A 19,538-nucleotide genomic window follows, 5' to 3' on the forward strand; every position below is an offset into this window, starting at 1 on the left:
CATGGCATGTCCCCTTTATGTCTCTGTCCCTATGCCCCATGCACATAATTTCCCCTCTTTCTGTTACCTTCCTGTGTCCAGATTTCCCCTATCTTCCTCTTCCATACCAGTGTGTCTCTTCTTTTCAACCCCATCTAGCTTTTTTCCCTCTTTCTTTCCCCCCCCCCTGCTTCTAGCATCTGGCTCACCTGCCAGTCCTTCCCTTTCTTTCCTGCTGTGGGTTTTTCTTTCCGACTTCATCCCCTTGGCCCAGAATCCTTTTCCCTTTCACTCCCTCCTTCCAATTTGAGCCGGGAACACTAGCGATCACACGGTCCCCGCAGCCACTACCTGCCTGCCCAATCGATCCTAGTGTTTAGCCAGCTCTCTCCCTTCTCACCTTAGTTTATAGGTTTTCTTTTTCGGCGACCTGCATGCTTTCCCAAAGAGCCGCGCACGCGCGGCTGCTCAGTGTTCAATCTTCTGCTCTGCTGCAACTTCCTGTTTTCGGTTGCGTCAGAGCAGAAGATCGAAACTGAGCAGCAGCGGGTGCGCGGCTCTCTTATAGCGTGCAGGTCGCCGAAAAAGAAAATCTACAAACTAAGGTGAGGAGAAGGGAGAGAGCTGGCTAAACACTAGAATCGATTGGGCAGGCGGGTGTGAGCTGCGGGGACCGCGTGATCCTTCATGCCTCACTGCGGGGACAAGACCATTCACCGCCCCGCGGGCGGTGAATGGCCTTGTCCCCGTCGCCGCAGCGACTGCTAGTTTTCTTCCCCGTTTTCGGCGGGTGACCCGCGGCTAAAATGCGGTGGCCGCGGGTAAACCGCCACCGTGTCATTCTCTACTATATAGTTCTTAAGATTAATGGTTGAATTTGCAGTGCTATAAAAATTCTTAGTTTACAAATCGATTGAACAAACTTGTTTTTATCAATTTTCTAAAACTGAGGTAGGTTGAGGAGTGAGTGATAACGTTACTCAGCCAATCGTTCCATTTGCCTGCCTGGAAGGCGAGGGTTCTAGGCAGGAATCTTTTATAGTGGCATGCCTTTATTGTTGGGTAGGTGAACAGATGTATTCTTCGTGTGGGCCTAATAGAACTTGCCAGATTAAGTTGGGAAACTAGGTAAATGGGGGCCAGACGAAGTATTGATTTATAACACAGACAAGAGAACTTAAACAGAATTCGTGTCTCCAGGGGAAGCCAATGGAGTTTATGATAATAGGGGCTTATGTGATCCCATTTCTTCAGCCCAAAGATCAGTTGAACTGCTGAATTTTGAATGACTCTAGTCTTAGAATGGTTTTTTTGAAGGCTTTCCTCTCTATTACTAACCGGTACATATCCCGAGGATCTAGGCCATATTTTGATCACACCGATCGTAAAAAATCCTAAGGAACCTATCCATTTGACTTCTAATTACAGACCTATTGCGAAAACTCCCTTATTCGTTAAGCTGATGGAAGGCTTGGTCAACCAGGATTTAGTCATGTATTTGGACAAATTTAGCATTCTACAAGACAATCAGTCAGGTTTTCGATCGGGGTTTAGCACAGAAACAGTCATTGCATCATTGCTAGATTTCCTTCATACCTTATTCAGTCAAGGCACAAGCGCATTAGTTCTGCAATTAGACTTAAGCAGTGCCTTCGACTTGGTCGACCATGCCATTCTGACTGACTGTTTGGAGACAATTGGTCTTTCAGGCAATGTGTTAAAATGGTTTCAGGGTTTTTTGAGCAAATGATCTTACCAAGTCTACAGTGATAACAAACAATCCCACAGCTAGGTAAACTCTTGCTGAGTTCCGCAGGGCTTTCTCCTACATTATTCAACATCTACCTTGTCTCATTGGGGAACCTTCTGCAAAGCTTAAAAGTTAAATTTTACATCTACGCTAATGACATCACTATAGTTATTCCCCTCACCACCCTGTCTTCGGAGACAAAGAATCAACTATCATCCATATTAAAGCATATTGAATTATGGATGACTGACTTCAAATTGAAACTCAACTCAGACAAAATCAAATTTTTCTTAGAAAGCCCGAATGATAAAATTAAAGATTCATCGATTTTCTTGAATGGTCAGGTCTTCCCCATCGTCTATTCCATAAAAATTCTGGGAGCGACTCTGGACCGTCACCTTACTATAAATGCTCACACAGATTTACTGGTTAGAAAATGCTTCTCGACACTATGGAAACTTAGAACCATCAGAAAATACTTTGATGCAGCATCATTCCATTTATTGGTCCAATCTTCCATCTTAAGCATGCTCGATTACTGCAACATCATTTACTTGGGATCCTTCAAAAAAACCCTCCAAAGACTCTGAGTTATCCAAAACTCGGCAGTTCGATTGATTTTTGGAAAGAAGTGGGAACACATAAGCCCCTATCATCAAAACCTTCACTGGCTGCCCCTGGAAGCACGAGTTTTGTTTAAATTTTTTTGCCTCTGTTTTAAATCAACATTTGGCCTGGCCCCCATATACTTGGTGTCTCAATTTAATCTGGCTAGTTCTATTAGGCCCACTCGTAAAATTCAACTGTTCACCTATCCGACAATAAAGGACTGTCACTACAAAAGATTTCTGGACAGAACTCTCGCCTTCCAGGCAGGCAAATGGAACGATTGGCTGAGTAATATCATCCTGCATTCCTCATCCTATTTTAATTTTAAAAAATCAGTAAAAACGAATTTGTTTAACCGATTTATATCCTAAGAAATTTGTTAGTTTTCACTTCTTTCATTCTGTAAGCTTGTTATCCGATGTCTTTGTATGGTGCCGATATCCCAAGAAATTTGTTGTTTTAACTTCTTTCACTCTGTAAGCTTGTTATCTGATGTCTTTATATAGTGCTGATTTCCAGCTCCTCTTGTTGTTAACTGCCTTGAACTACCATGGCTTGTATTCGATGACTTTATACTGTGACCACTTTGCTGATTGTCCAGCACTTCTTGTTGTAAACCGCTTCAAACTTTCAAGGCTTTGGCGGTATATAAGAATAAAATTATTATTATTATTATTCTTTGGGTAGGCAGAAAGATACTTTTGTTGGTAGGCAGAAAATCTGCAATCAAAGGGTTATTGTTCTATAATACTCAAAGGTGGCCTCTTGCTTGCTTCAATGAGGGATAAGGAAAAAGAGAATTACCATAGATCTACAACAGAATTTTGGGATAACTGGCTGAGAAAATAATGTACATCTATTGCTAACCAGGACATAGAAACACTTGAAACATCACAGACACCAATACAACATGCACACAACTCATGAGAAAGTGGGTACTTGCATGGTTTCAGACAGTACACAGTGGTCAGCATACAGCATAAAATGTAGTCAGTAGATTAGTTTGACAACATACTGAGCCATATCATCATTTGGAAATTAACTATGTCTTGATTTATTATAATTCTAAGGGGCTCATAATGAAAACAGATATACATCTAAAAACCCGCCCAATCCCTCCTATGGGAGGGGCCTTAGGCGCCTGGGCCAATCAAAGCCTTAGGCATCTCCCTAGTGCATCCCGCAATGCCTGCCATTCTGTGAAAGTGGGCATCCCAGCCAGAGGGAGGAAGCAACTCTCAGTCCGGCCAACTCAAAAAGGTATTGGTGGAGTCTGGGTGGAGAATCAGGGGGCATACCTTTCGGGGGGGGGGGGGTTCTAGCAGGAAGAACTAGGCATACCTTGTGGGGTGGGGGGGTTTCTGGTAGAAGGGAGTGGGCATCCCTCCTGTTAGATGGATGTCTCGGTGAAGTGGCAGCAGGAGGAATTGGACACTCCTCCTGCTGTGGACATTCAGGGGTGTGGGGAGCAGCTTTGGAGGGACTGGGCATCTCTCCAGCAGGACTGGGCATCCCTCCGGCATCCAGCAGGACTGGGCATCCCTCCGGCTGGAGGGACTGGGCATCCCACGTCTAAAAGGTCTTGTTCTGGGCATTTGGGACTTGGACAAATTTTTGGTCGAGAATGTGGTATAAAGATAGACATAGTGGCAGTCTGGCTGATTAAACGCCTGGACGTACAGGTAGACGATTTTGGACTTAATTTTCAGGAATGGATATTTTGCTTCTGCCGACTTTGAGCGACTAGCGCTCTACGTCAAAATTGAACTTAGACATTATGCCCCTTTAAGTGTATGGGTACCTACCCAAAGACTTTCAATAATATCATAAATCACTATAAAATCAAACTTTTATTATGAAATATAGCACTTACTTTTTTCAGGTGTCTCATCTAAATGAATAGTTCCATTTTCTGATATTTGGCATTCTGGTTGTAAAGCAAAGTTTTCTTCTAATAAAGTAGAATCATTAAATGGATTTTTTCTTTGCTGTGAAAAAATAATGGGTAACATTTAAAGGAACATCATCTTTTTTGCCCTACACATGTTAGATTTACCATCAGCACTTTCCCCAATGCAATAATAAAATCATTTTCTTATTTGTAACCCTAAATAAACTGCAGAAAAGACTTTAAATCAGTGGCATTCACTCCCAGTTCTCAAGGGCCACTAAAGAGCCAAGTTTTCATGATATCCCTAATGAATATTCATGAGTGAGATTTGTATGCCTTTGATCTCTTTTGTATTCAAATCTCTCTCATGTATATTCATTATGAATAGTTCAGTGGGAGAAAATATTTATAGTCTGAAATATTCTTCATCCAGCATATTGGCAAAAGTAATTTAACCTAATATCTAATTGTTGGATAATAGCAATAATGCAAAACTCAATAAATTTATAGATAAACTCAAAAGTAAACAAAATATTTAAAGGTGATATGTGCTCAGAAACCTAGGGCTCCTTTTACAAAGGTGCGTTAGGGGCCTTAACGCGCAGAATAGTGCACGCTAAAATGCCGTACGCGTTAGCTGCTACCACCTCCTCTTGAGCAGGCGTTAGGTTTTCATCAGCGTGCGCTAATCTGGTGTGTGCGCTAAAAACGCTAATGCACCTTTGTAAAAGGAACCCCTAGTGATCAATGAAAATGCACTGTTCCAATCGAAGCACACTTCAGATCATATCTTCATATCTTAATGGTTCATTATAAGTTCCATATATTGGTCAAAAAAGCATTTTTATATAAATCACACATCAGATGCAGCAGTCATATTACTGCTGCACTTGATATTTGATTTATATAAAAATGCTTTGATACTGGTTCCAGTTCACTGCTATGATGTTGTCTTGAAAATTTTAAAGTGTTTTTTTTATTTTTTTTTGCCAGTACATGGAAGTTATAATGATTAAGAACATAACAATAGCCTTACTGGGTCAGACCAATGGTCCATCAAGCCCAGTAGCCCGTTCTCACGGTGGACAATCCAGGTCACTAGTAGCTTTACTCAGCATGAAAATGAGAAATCTGATGCTAAGTAAGTAGTGATATGGTAAGATTTCAGAAGAGAAATGGCAAAAAAAATTAATTGGAAGAAATAAGCATTGTTTATCTGTCGAGTAAAATCTAAACAGAATGAATGAAACCATTTATCAGAGTTTACATTAAGCTGTAAAGGTAGAATACAGAGTAAGGTATAAATTGGCTTAAGGTAGAATACAGAGTAAGGTATAAATTGTTGTTGCTAATCTATTTAGCAATAAATAGATTGTCACCGCGGTACTTGTCAGAGGTAACTGTATATCAGACTTCACTCTTAAAAGTTGCTTTCTGCTGGTAATAGTGATTTGGTGATACAATCTAGAAAGGAGGTGTGGTTGCAAACCATGAGGGCTGCAACACTTTCATGTGCGGGCCCAGCAGAGTGGAATAAACTCCCGGGTTACATATGTCAGCAAAGGAATCTTACTTCATTTAAATGTTTGTTGAAACATCATCTGTTTTGTTAGATGAAATATGGGTGCTAAGAGAGAAGACAATGTAGTTTTACAACTTGAATGTATAAAAGATACAAAGAGACAGGGGTGGGTAGTTGTGGCATGTGGGTGAATATTGTATGTGAGGGTGGGTTGGATTGTTTTTGATGTGAATGTTATGTAGGACAAAGTAGTTAAGACAAGTCTGTGTTTTTGTAATGTGGGTTGTTTTTTAGGTTTTTGGGGATTTTTTGGAGGGGGAGTTATTATGTATGTGTTTTTGGAACCCACTTTGTATAAAGCAGGAAATAAATAAAAACCATAAACCATAAACACTGGAGCCAGACACCCTCAAAAGGAGAGGTAAAAACACTAGCCTTTCTTAAATAAACATCAAGAGGGGAAGGTAAGAACATAAGAACATAAGAAGTTGCCTCCGCTGAGGCAGACCAGAGGTCCATCTCACCCAGCGGTCCGCTCCCGCGGCGGCCCATCAGGCCCATTGCCTGAACAGTGGTCCCTGACTAGCTCTATAAGCTATCTCTACTCCTATTCCTATATGTTGATTAACTCCCTTTTTTAGCTTGAGCTATGAGTGAAAGATGTCTGACATCATTGAAATGCACATACACAATATCAAGGCAAATGCATTCCAAACTGGAATGCACAGCATCTCATCACTTTTACAAGCTTTTCTTCAAGCTTTTGTAGCAATTTTAGGCCCTCTTTTATTAGGCTGCGATAGAGAGCGTAAAATGCTCCAACGCTGCTCTGACATTCATAGGATTATCATCAGCGTTGGAGCATTTAGCACTCTGGACTACTGCAAAAACCTTTATTGTGGCTTAGTGAAAAAGCAGGGGTGGGGTTGTCAAATATATATTTATTTCAAAGCCAGTATTTTGTAATAAGTAAATCTGGTGAATTTATTTTATTTCAAATGTTCTTCATTTTGGTTTCATCCATTCTTTTTAGTTTCTACTCGATTTTGAAATTTGTTTTTCCTAATGTTTTCTAGAATATATAGCTTACAGCTTATCAATCAGATTAATATACCTTTTTTAATCATTTAAAGCCATAACCTTTGACCCTGAGAGGAAGTGGTTAAAAACAACAATAACTTCAATGTTGTCTGCAGCCTGCTAGAAGCTGGTACTGAAATCATTGCATCTTTAGGGGGTAATGCTGGTGAATCATATGGTTTATATATTTTACAATTTATGAATTACTATTCTGTTTAACTATCAAAATTTTTTCTGATAGTGTAAGTTTCTGATTTATATTTGTACATTCTTTTGGTTGTCTAGGAGTAATCATTGTCAGTTGTGTTTGACCAGATTTTTATATTTTATGATTTGTTGAGTGATTATGATTTTATTTTATTATTTTTATATATATGTTAATTAAGGTGGACTTTTTAATACATTATTTTATTTGCCCCTGAATCAGCATCTTGGTAAGGCAAAACACGATTCATGTCAGGCTTTCTGTCACTTTGATTTGTTGGATTAAAGTTTTTCTTCACTTAAAATGTATATTCTGCTTTTTTTTTTTTTTTTTGGGGGGGGGGTTGCCTGCAGATTATAGTTTCTTCTTTACTCCTTCCAGAAGAGAGATCCAGTCATCACAGGGGGCTGGGGGTAGAGGAAAAACAAACTGTGCCTTCATTAATAACCTACCATAGACTCCTGAAAACCCATTGTTTCTAATAATAGACTGGGTATTTATTAGAAACAATATGAAATATGGATTTGATGAAGGGATATGCACTCAGCCATTAATATTAAATTTTACTTAAAGAATCTGCTTACCTTTCCAGGAGATGAAACTGTAATTAATGTTTCTTTAGGTTTTTCGTTTGCTAAGGCATTCATTTTGGATGCACTAAAATCACAAACAAATTCATTAAACTGAAATATGTTTTAAAAGTAAAATGGAGAATGAGCGAGTCCCATGTTTCCCATCAGCACAAAATAAGGAATGTCCTTTTAATAATAGTTGGCCATAAATATGTAAGATCTATTTGAGAGAAGATATTCTTTTCAGAACTTTAGAACAGTAGTGTGCTTTCAAAATGTAATATAAAATGGTCCACTATGTACATTACAACGAAATATGAAAACTTAGCACATACTTACCAATGCCACTTCAGAGCAAATCATTATTCCAATTACATTTCAACAATAATATAAAAAACTGGCTCAATGGGCTGCAATTTGGGGGTATAAGTGTTTCTGACAGCCACATGGAAGACAAACAGGGGAAAAAGAGCAGCAGAATACAAAGTGATTTTAAAATAAAATATCTGTATGGCTGGCTCATGGCACTGAAAAGAAAGCCCAAGAAGGCCTCAATGACGACAGACGCACGGCACAACAGAGGAGTCGTGAGGATAAGATGTTAATAGTTCAGCTATGGGTATACATTCAAAATACACTTTATTGGTAGTAGCACTGCGAAGACTCGAAGACTCAACACTTGACAGTGTTTCGGACTCAATACCTTTGTCAAGAGTCTCGAAGGATGATTTCTCTTTTGCATGAATAGTACTTTGAAACGAGCAGAACCAAAACATTAACCTGCGCTTAATGCACTATTTATGCGATAGAGAAATTATCCTTCAAGACTCTTGACAAAGATATTGATTTTGAAACACTGTCAGTGTCGAGTCTTCGCAATGCTGCTACCAATAAAGCATAATTTGAACTGTATACCTTTGGCTGAATTATTGACATCTTATCCTCACGACTCCTCCGTTGTGCTCTGCTGGCTCATACCAGCCCTAAGCCTAGTACTGTCCATTTTTCTCACCAAGGGCATACAGCAATTTTCAAAATGGGTTTTATTTGCAAATACAGTGGAATGCTGATTATCCAGACAATCCTCGTCCAGATGATTGTTCATAAAGATATGTCCACATTCTGAGCATTGCATGTTGAACACTATTTTTTTATTTTCAACAAGAAATGGGAAAATACCACACTACAGTACAGTGCTGTATTTGTAGTACATATACTACTAATTGAACAAACAGTACCTTTTTGAACAGAGCATATATATGTATTTTGAGTGTTACATATTGAACATTATTTTTCATTTTCAACAAGAAAGGGAGAAAAATACCAAACTACAGTACTGTATTTGTAAGAATGGAAGTAATTCTTAATTGCTTCAGTGCTGATTTTCATTTTTGTGCTGCAAGATCACGTAGGCTTTTCGGACAAAGGAGTTAGGTCATACTGTTCTCTTCCTGCTTTTCTAGCCAAGTCATTGCTGTATTGTAATCGTTCAAAGGTTTCTGCATGTGTTGGTCTCACATCAGTAGTAACCTGCTGGTTGTCATCAGTTTCTGATTCCTCCTGTTCCTTGTATTGTACCGATTCCACAATTTCATCATCTGTTATGATCTGATACCCTGGATCATAAGTGTCACTGCATATCCATTTGCTAACATTCTCTACATCACTGTTCTTCAACCGCCAGTCCGCGGACCGGTGCCGATCCACAGGAAATTTCTGCCAGTCCGTGCAGGGCCGGCAAGATTACCTCGGTCACCTCCGTTTTCAGACCTCCTGTCCCATTGTTCCCACACACAGCTTCAGGACAGTGTCCCAAAGCTGTGCTCAGGGACAACGGGACAGGCGATCATTTCCTGTCCATCTCTCCTTCTTTTCCCCGGGTCCCCTTCTCTTACCGCCCTGCTGCTGCTGCTAAAGCCGAAAGGAAGTCTTCTTTCCTGTTGGCTTTAGCAGCAGCAGCAGGACGGTAAGAGCAGGGGAAAGGAAGGAGGGAGGCTTTTTTTTTTTTTGCGGAGCAGGGAGGGAAGGAGGTAGGCAGGCAAGCAGGTTGGCTTTGGCCAGGGAGGGAGAGAGGTAGACAGGCAGGCAGGCAGGCTGGTTTCAGGGGTGGGGGTAGGACAAAGTGTGGAAGGCAGTGAGAGGGACATAGGAAGGAGCACTGGGGGCACTAAAGACAGGAAGGGGCACTGGGGGTACTAAGGACATGGGAAGGAGGCACTGGGGGCACTAAAGACATGGGAAGGAGGCACTAAGGACATAGGAAGGAAAGAGGGAGGGAATAGAAAGGGACAATTCTTGGGCCTGAGTGCAGAAAGAAAGAAAGGATACACAGACAGAAGGAAACACAACCAGAGACTCATGAAATCACCAGACAGCAAAGGTAGGAAAAATGATTTTATTTTCAATTTAGTGATCAAAATGTATCAGTTTTGAGAATTTATATCTGCTGTCTAAATTTTGCACTATATTTGTCTATTTTTCTATAGTTACTGAGGTGACCGAGCTCTCGGTGATGGGGCGGAAATGCGGGTTATAAATTTTAGTCCTAGTAGTTTGCTGGTCCACAAAATAATTATTTTATTTCTGCCGGTCCACGGGTGTAAAAAGGTTGAAAAACACTGCTCTACATCACAATCAGAGCAGCCAGGAACCTGTAGAACATCCTCTGTAATGTTCTTAAGGACATCATCTTCTTCACCATCACCATGTCTTTCTGATTTGTTTAGAATAATGTCCCATGCATTTTTTTAGGGTTTGATTTTTAATTGATTTCTAAGCACCAGCAACCATGTATAAACAATCTTTTATATTCAATTCTTTTATGAATTGGATCATACCACATTCATCATGGGGGAGTGTGTGGTGCAGTGGTTAGAACTATTGCCTTAGCACCTTGAGGCTGTAGGTTCATGTCCCCCACTGCTCCTTGTGACTTTGGGCAAGTCACTTAAACCTCCATTGCCCCAGGTACATTACACAAGAGTGCAAGCCCACCAGGACAGATAGGGAACATGTTTGAGTACCCGAATGTATGTCACTTAGGCTAAAAGTTGTATGTTAATGCTTAAATCAATCAATCAATATCAGCCAATAGAAGTTTCCGTAATTGTTTCCTGTAAAGCTGTTTAAGGAAATGAGAACTCCTTGATCCGTTGGCTGCATTACAGATTTCACATCTGGAGGAAGAAAAAGCACTTTGAATCCACTGTCCTCTCACTCTAAGCTTTCAGCCATAGGATGTGATGGTGCATTGTCCAACAATAAAATGACATTTCCTTCTTTTCTTGTATGAAGCTGAAATCTTTTCATTTCCAGTTTAAAGCAATTGTCGCACCAATAGAGGAAAATTTCACAATTCATCCAGGCTTTCTTTTGGCTTTTGTATAACAGTGAGAGCTTATGTACATTTTTGAAAGCAGAGTGGTTTTAGATTTACCAAATAACAATAACTCCAACTTATGACTTCCAGTTGCATTTCCCCCCCACCAACAGTGTGACATATTCTTTGGATGACTTGAACCCAGGATCTGACTGTTCCTTACAATTAACCAGAGATTTACTGGGAAGTGATTTCCAATTCAGACCTATTTCGTCTGCATTACAGCCACAATCAGGATCATAGTTTTTGATAATGTCATTAAATTGGACAAGAAAGTCATTAGCTGCTGGTAAATTTGCGGAAATTTTTCACCATGAATTTCAATCTGCCTGATTTGTCTAGACTCTTCAGATTTACCAGATACTGGGTGTTGGAATATATACATGTGTCATATGTGTTACAGCAAGCTCTTGTAAAACCCTGTTGGCTGAGGTGGATTCTGAGCTACAGAACAAGTTATATATTTTCACAGATCCCAAAGACACTGGGAAAGGGTAGGGAGGCTCTTTTCCAAGGCCCTACACCACTACTCGACTTTTGCCCACTCAAGTTTCCTGCTAGACATCCTTTTGATAAAAAGTCCGATCAAAGAGCTATAAACAAGTAGCTTAAGTCCAGTCTTCTCAAACTATCTACTCATCTGCGATAGGATGGTTAAGAAATAAGATAAACTTTTTGCAGGTCTACTACTCTTTATTTCTATAGCACTGCCAGACTTACACAGCACTGTACATTACGCATGTAAGAGATAATCCCTGCTTGACAGAGCCAACAGTCTAATCAAAACAGAAAACAGAACAACTAGGGGTTAGGGAATTTCTCACAGAGGAAATGATTAAAGACACAGCGGTTTGTAAGTGCATTCAAGTAAAGGAGTGAAGGGATAAGAGGCAAGGCAAGTCAGGGCTCCTTTTACTAAGCTGTGATAGCGGTTTTAGCGTGCGCTGAATTGCCGCGTGTGCTAGACACTAATGCCAGTATGAGCTGGCGTTAGTTCTAGCTGCGTAGCATGGGTTTAGCCACTAAAAACGCTATCGCAGCTTAATAAAAGGAGCCCTTAGTGTTTTTATATACTACATTTTAAAAGTGAATTGAATATTGCCACTGTTCAGATAGTGATAGTATCACTCTGCAAGGATATTCAGTGCGATGAAGGACGCCTAGATTGTAGGCATCTGTAGCCCGTCTACAGAGATGCTTAGGGACGCTTAAACATACAGCGGTACTGGATATCCAAAGTTAAACACTGTGGCCAGTGCTTAAAATAAATGCTGACCAGGGTGTTCAACCGTTGACCCAACAGTAAATAAAACCTAATCAAATTTTATGACCAGATCATTCACTATCTTCTAAAAATCCAGGTCATCCTAGAACAGGCTGAAAATGCTGCTATAAATGTAGAACTCCCTCACTATATTCCTTCCTTCCATTTCAAGGAGCATTTATTGATTTAGCCATAACAATGGCTGGACTTTAGCTGATAGAAATTCCCGAAATATTTTCTCACACATGGCAGATCTTTGTTAGCTGGGTGTGACATTTATTTTTGGGAGTGTAACACTGAGCAAAATGAACACAGTGACTCAGAATCTGTCAATATTACCTCAGTGAAGGCAATACACAGGAAGTATTAAAAATGCACTGTAGAAAAAGGCAAGGCTTTTATATGGCTTCTGGTTGCATTATTATGATAATGATTAATATATTTTCATGATTATTATTGTAATACTTAGGGGCCTATTACCTAACGTGTGCTAAACAGCTAGTGCATGAATTAGAATGCAATAGGGTAATGTTTAGTAAAGGATTCTGTGGACATGTGCTATCTCCACAGCCTGCATGCAGTTACTTGATCATCAATGCAGATGCACAAATACTCTTAGGGGCAATTCTAAAATTAAGTACTTCCATTCAGACACCCCAATGCTGCATAGTGATGGCCAATTCTATAGCACCATCTAGACACCCAGATTTTATTATATATTTTATTATATATATAACACAACTATAACCTAGGATCTATGTGCTTGCTGTTACACGTCACAGAGCTGGCATAACTGTGGTGGCATGCAGCAGGGATGTAAGTAAGTTACACATGAAACCTATAGAATATGGTAAGTGGGAATCCTGCCTATGCTATGAAGGTCATCCAAATTTGGGTGCCAAAATGTTGAACACTGAGTCATCTATGTAACATAAATTAAATCAGAACATGCTGAACTAAATTTAAAAAAGCATATTAAATTAATATGCTGTGCACATATTTTTGTATATTAATGTTAATCATATTTTTAAATTTTTATATTAACAAGATATATTCACTAAACAAATTTTATACCAATACAGTTTGAAAATCTTTATGAAGGTTGTGCAATTTATAATGTTATGTCTTTAATATATGCTACTTATTCTCAAGGATAAATGAGAAAAGTATCATTTATGTGTTATGTTTTAAATATATGTTTGCTATTTTTAATAGGTATATGTGAAAAGTAATGGCCATGCATTACATTTGTAATTAATCATTTAATTATTATACATATTTTATTTTGAGTCTTAATAGATACAACAAAGAAACTGAGCACCTTAGGCTACCTTCACTGTTTTTTGTTTTTCTTACCTTTCTATTTTGGGAAGATAGTATTTCCTGTTTCCTTGTGGCATTTTGGCAAAAAACTTATAGTATTACACATGCAAGTGTGGGACCCATTCAAGCCCCTCCCATGCACCTCCCTCTGTGAATATCCTCTTGCAATTGGTTACATACTGTGGCCCAGATTCTGTAAACTGCATCCCAATTGTAGGCAACAGTAGGTGTCCTACTGCTGTCTAACCAGCCAATCGAGATGCATGTTTTTAAAAAAATGCTCCCCAGGTAGGCCGCCTATATTGAAGGCACCTCCAGGAGCCTAGGGAGGCCCACAAAACTGTCTAAGCTCGCCTAAGGCTAGCCATAGGCAGCCGTACACATCTCCCTAGGCCAGCGGGAGACGCATACAATGTAGGCCAGCAAAATGCTGGCTTACATTGTAAGTAGACGTGGCCACTACACATATCACGGAAAAGGGATCTATCTGCTACGATAAGTATAGTGGACACAGCTGCCAGTCCCCCCATCCCCCAAACGATTGCAGTAGGAGGGAGCCCAACCCCTCCTGCCCGAAGACCGTCCACCCTCTCACGTAGATCACGTCGGGAGGTGGCCCATTCCCTCCTGCCTGAAGACTGCCTCTTCCGTAGATCTCGGCAGGAGGGGGCCCATCCCCTCCTTCCCGAAGATGGCCCACCCCCCCACAAAGATCACCAGTAGGAGGGTGCCCAATCCCTCCTGCCTGAAGACCGCCCACCTCCCACGAAGATCACCGGCAGGAGGGTACCCAGTCCCTCCTTCCTGAAGACTGCCCACCCCCATGAAGATCGCCGGCAGAAGGGTGCCCAATCCCTTCTGCCAGACCCCCCCAATGAAACTCCCCCCATCCCTCCCCAAAGAATAACAGCAGGAGGGGGCCCAATCCCTCCTGCTGGACCTGCCCAATGAAACCCCCCACGCCTCCCCGATGATTGCTGGCAGGAGGGGGCCCAATCCCTCCTGCTGGCCCCACCAATGACCCCCATCCCTGCCCCCCCACACACACAAAACGCCCAAACCCCCTCTCCAGAACCCCCCGGGCTCACCTTAAAAGTTGGCCGGCTGGACGGGTCTTTATACCGTCAAAATGAGGTGGGTGCGCCCCTCTCTGGCCCATCCCAAAGGAGCCTAAAGCCTGATTGGCCCAGGCATCTAAGGCCCCTCCTATGTTGGTGTTCTTTGGGGAGGGGGGTACCCTCCTGCCAGCGATCTTCATGGGGGGTGGGCAGCCTTTGGGCAGGAGGGGTTGGGCTCCCTCCTGCCGCAATCGTTCGGGGTGAGGAGACTGGCAGCCATGGCCGCTATACTTATACAGAATCGGGTCTGTCTTAATGGACAAACACCTAACCCTGCCTAACCACCCCGATTCTCTAATCATCGTCCATGTCACAGGCACCATTCAGAGAAATGGTTTGCCGCTGAGCTGATCGCAGCAAGGGAACGGCAGCGGCAGGGAACTCCTGAACTCCACCGCAAGTCAGCTGGCAGGAGAGATGTCCACTCCTTCTTGCTGCTACCCCCATACCCCACCACACTGTCCGCGGAGAGTGATGTCCACTCCCTCCTGCCGGAACCCCTGGAATAACCCCCAGCAGGAGGGATACCCACTCCCTCCTGCCAGCACCCCTCCAACATCACTGGCAGAAGGGATACCCTCTCCCTCCTGCCAGCACCCCATGAACACATGACCCCACGAACCCCCCCCCACTCCCTAAAACTCACCAGGACCCCCCCCCCCGTACCTTTATCAGCAAGGCTAGCCAGAGGGATGTCTACTCCCTCTGGGCGGCAGGCCCGCCTGTTCAAAATGGTGGGCATTCTCCTTCCCAGTGTATACTGGGCTGCACCAGGGAGGGGCTTATGGCCCTGATTGGCCCAGGCACCCTAGGAAGGGATTTAGGCACCTGGGCCAAACTGGAGTCTTAGGCCTCTTTCCCAGTGCATTCTGGGAGGCACTGGGAGTGACCTAAGACTCCAATTGACAAGATACCTAAAGGAGGGGCTTTATGTGCCTGGACCTTCTTTTGCTGAAGTACTTTTAAATTTAATTGGGATTGGGATGTGCAGGGGAAGGAAGTGAAAAGGAAAGGAGAAGCAGAGAGCAAGCTACCTAGTGCCTGGTCATGCTTACCATTGGCATCCTAAAAATTTTGGTCCTGGACATACTGCTGCTTTGCAGTCTTGCAAATTATAGCACATCATATATGAGCTGGAAGCATAGCCTTACAATTAGCAAACTACTACCACTAATTGTTTCTATAGTGGTACTAGACATACACAACACTTTACACCAAAACACATAAGAGAGAGGCACTGCTCAAAAGAGCTTACAATCTCTATCAGGGGTCTGCAATCCAGTCGGGTTTTCAGGATTTCCCCAATGAATATGCATGAGATCTATGTGCATGCGCTGCTTTCAATGCATATTCATTGGGGAAATCCTAAAAACCCAACTGGATTGCAGCCCTCAAGGAGGGACTTTGAGATCCCTGATCTCTATTAACAACTTTTTTTAAAAAAATCAACTTTTCATCCTCTCATTTCAGAAGACTGGACTGATCAATCAAAAACAGCTTTCTTAGATGACAGTTTGTTGTCATCTTTGCTGCACTGAAGAAGCCTTATAGAAATGTTGGAATGTGGGACCATGCCTGCTAAACTGGTTACAAATTGCACACTGCTAAGACCTGTTGCTAGGAAACTCTCTGCTGTTTTATAGACAGAATGTTATTTTTGTAACAGTTCTTAGACCACATTCTCAATATTTTTGTTGCTTATTCTAAAAGAAATACTTCTAGGGCCCAATATGCAAAAGATTTATACAAGTGAATACAAAGTAACAAGGTATTTACACAAAAGGGTAAAGGACTGATTATGATTTAAAACACGAAAAACATGGGGAAGGGAAAACAAAGGGAGGAGTAAAGTCTTTATTTCTGTCTTTAGAGTCCTAGCTAGAAATGGAGAGAAGAATTTGTTAAGAGCTGAAGGCAAGGAACAAATAATATGCTTTCAGCTGAGAACTGAAAACAAGAGAAGTTTCCAGCCTATGATAAAGGGGGGAGGCTGGGGCGGCCCCATCACTAGGCAAAGTGAGGCTTGTCGCTTCAGGCAGCAGAATGCCCTAATTCTGTACCACTAGCAACTACTAGCAAATTACTTGACTGAGTCTAGTTGACATTTACAAGCGACTCAGACTGGCCACTATTTGAGACAGGACATTAGGTTCAATGGATCACTAATGTGACCCCTTTCATATGTTCTTATATATGTTTGGGATCATGTGAAACCCTCATTTTCCGATATATTCCTGGTACCAGGATCCTACCAACAAAAAGCTGTAAACCATTTTGCTATTACATCTCCTGCTGGGCTCACTGCAATGATTCTGATAGCCAATAGAAGCCAAGGAACCATAATTTTAGTTGTGATTTTCTGTTAATCTTTTAGAGTTGAGTAGTGAGAATCTGGACAACTTGCCTGTTTGCCTATTAATCTATTTTTTGTTTGGAATTCTACTCACTGGGTTTTGCATTGGAAGTTTATTTTTCTGCCCACCCCTTCTCTGGCCACAGGTGAGAAAGGAGGTTTCTGAGAAGATATCCAGCACTCATGTGAGGACAGAAATGAAAGAGATAAATTGGCTTACCAAGGAAAGAGCTGCTGAAACAGAATGCCCCACAGACTTTGCTAAAAGTAAAGCATATTCTGGAAAAATAATCACTGAATTTCAAATATGGAGTAGAGTGATTTTCCCCACAAGGAAGATTTATTTCACTGCATAAAAGCCCCATATTGCCCTGGAATCAGGAATTACTGAGGGCAATACAGAACAGAAATATACACACATAAATTACAGATTAGGAGACAAGGACCAGGAATCAGAAAGGTCCAAGGGACCCATGATTTCATTAATTCATTCATTCAACTTCATATATTGCATATCTATAGTACTATTTATGCAATTTGCAAAATAAAACAACTGGATGAACAATTGGAGCAAAGGGATCATAGACAGGTCTTGTTTTGCTCTGAGATTTGGACTGTGAAAGAACCTGTAACTCAGAATACTACCTCTTGTTACATTGTTTCTGTTTATGTGTTAGAATCAGAGTGGATCCCCCCCCCCCCCACCATTTTTTTTTGTTTGCTCTTTGGGGCTTTTCTTATCTTTTTTTGCTTATGTTTATATGTAAAATGCAGAAACAACAAAAATGAGAAATAGAGTAGATTTATTGAAAGACTGTGCACCCTTAGGGTCTTGAAGGGAAACTGCTACTGACTCCAACCTAGTGCATGCTGCTAAGTGGAAAAGGGACCAGGAGAACAATTTATTTTTTTTATCTGCATACCCCTTGGATATATAGAAGTGACCCCATGAAGAAAAGGAATGGCTTCTCCAAAGCCAAATAGTCAAGAAGAAAACAGGTAAAAATAGGTTTAATTGGCCAAGGCTGTGGTTTGTGCAGGTTACATGGATCAACCTTAAGAATATTTCAACAAGAGCAATTTGTAATTATGAAGTGGGAAGGAAAACTGTACAAGGAGAAGAAGACTCCCACTTGTTTGCAGCTAATGTCAAGCTTTGAGCTCCTACATCTATAACAAAATTAAAGGACTCCAGATTATCACAGACATTTAATTTTCACATAGAAACTGAAGCTTCTAGTTCATGGATGCAATAGTGCAAAATCCAGATTGCTCCCAACTTGTGGAATGAATCTGCCATTATGTGGTCTTGAATATCACTTCATAAATTTTATATCATACTTTATATTGTTTTCATCAGTTGGTTTTGACAAGTTCTTTCTGATTATTCACACTGCACTGGTACTTATCTTGCTTTCATACTTGGGCTACCTCCTAAAGCAAATATTCCATTTCAATAATATGTCACAAAAAAACACTCCTCCCTCAAGAAATGAGCTGTTCTGACAATCTGTAAAATACTCTTTGTAACTGGAATATGACTGCAGTCTTTTGCCTATAAAGATGATAGTTGCCATTCCCAGTAATACAATAAATCCCCAACTGTGTCATTCTAGCAGATTTTCCTGGTAGACACAAATTGTTATACATCTTCTTAGCACTCAGCACTACCATCAGGTGCTATAATTTTTCTGCTTTTCTACCTTCTGATCACCCATCTACCTCTTCCTATTTCTCAATCTATACCTCTGGCTGGAAGGTGTGGCTCAATTAGAGCTGCTGCCTCTGCACCCAGAGTTTGTGAGATCAAATCCCAGTGTTGTTCCTTGTGACCCTGGGCAAATCACTTAATCCTCCAGTGCCCACTGATTTGAATGTCAGCTTTGAATGCCAAAGCCGCAAAAAGGCGGTATACAAGTCCCCACTCCCCTTTCCTTACTTCTACTTTTCCCCTCAAATCTATCCTGGAATGATTTTAAGTTTTACTTATATAATCTGATATTGTCCTGAGCTGAGGAAGGTGCTTCTGGCCTTTGACATCTAGTCAAAAAATATATTAAAGGGCCCTTTTACTAAAGTTTAGCGCTAAATGCTGTGCATTAGAGAATAGTCTATAGATAGTGTCCCTAGGGACCCAATCTACAGCACTGAGCTCCCATTCCTCAGAGACAACACACTGGGGTCAAGGCAATCATTTCCCCAATGATTAACTTGCCACTTCGTCACAGATTGAAGGGGATGCAAGGTGGAGGAATATTGGACATAGTGATGGAGGGAGAGATATGACATGGTGCTGAAGAGGGGTGATAGAAGGAGAAATGGGCATGGGGCTGGTGGGCAGTGGTGAAAAATGCTGCACATGCTCCAGGGGATGAGAGAGGGAGAAATGTTAGATGTGGCAGTAGAGGGGGTGGGAGAGATGCCTGGATCTCTCAAGACAGATGGACAGTGAGAGAAAGAGGGAGACATGTTGCCAATAGGAGTGGAGGAGAG

General features: G+C 41.4%; 1 protein-coding gene across 17 annotated transcripts in view; it reads right to left on the reverse strand.

Moving 5' to 3' along the window:
• Nucleotides 1–19,538, reverse strand: part of SYTL2 (synaptotagmin like 2) — a 259,334-nt gene that overhangs the window by 110,180 nt on the left and 129,616 nt on the right. For all 17 annotated transcript variants that reach the window (XM_033948916.1, XM_033948909.1, XM_033948922.1 and 14 more), the window contains 2 exons: nt 7,621–7,693; nt 4,212–4,326 (listed from right to left, as the gene is read on the reverse strand). In XM_033948916.1, coding sequence (XP_033804807.1) covers nt 4,212–4,326; nt 7,621–7,693 — 188 coding nt within the window. The remainder of the gene's footprint in view (nt 1–4,211; nt 4,327–7,620; nt 7,694–19,538) is intronic.

This window comes from Geotrypetes seraphini, chromosome 6 (genome assembly GCF_902459505.1).
Source record: "Geotrypetes seraphini chromosome 6, aGeoSer1.1, whole genome shotgun sequence".
NCBI lineage: Eukaryota > Metazoa > Chordata > Amphibia > Gymnophiona > Dermophiidae > Geotrypetes > Geotrypetes seraphini.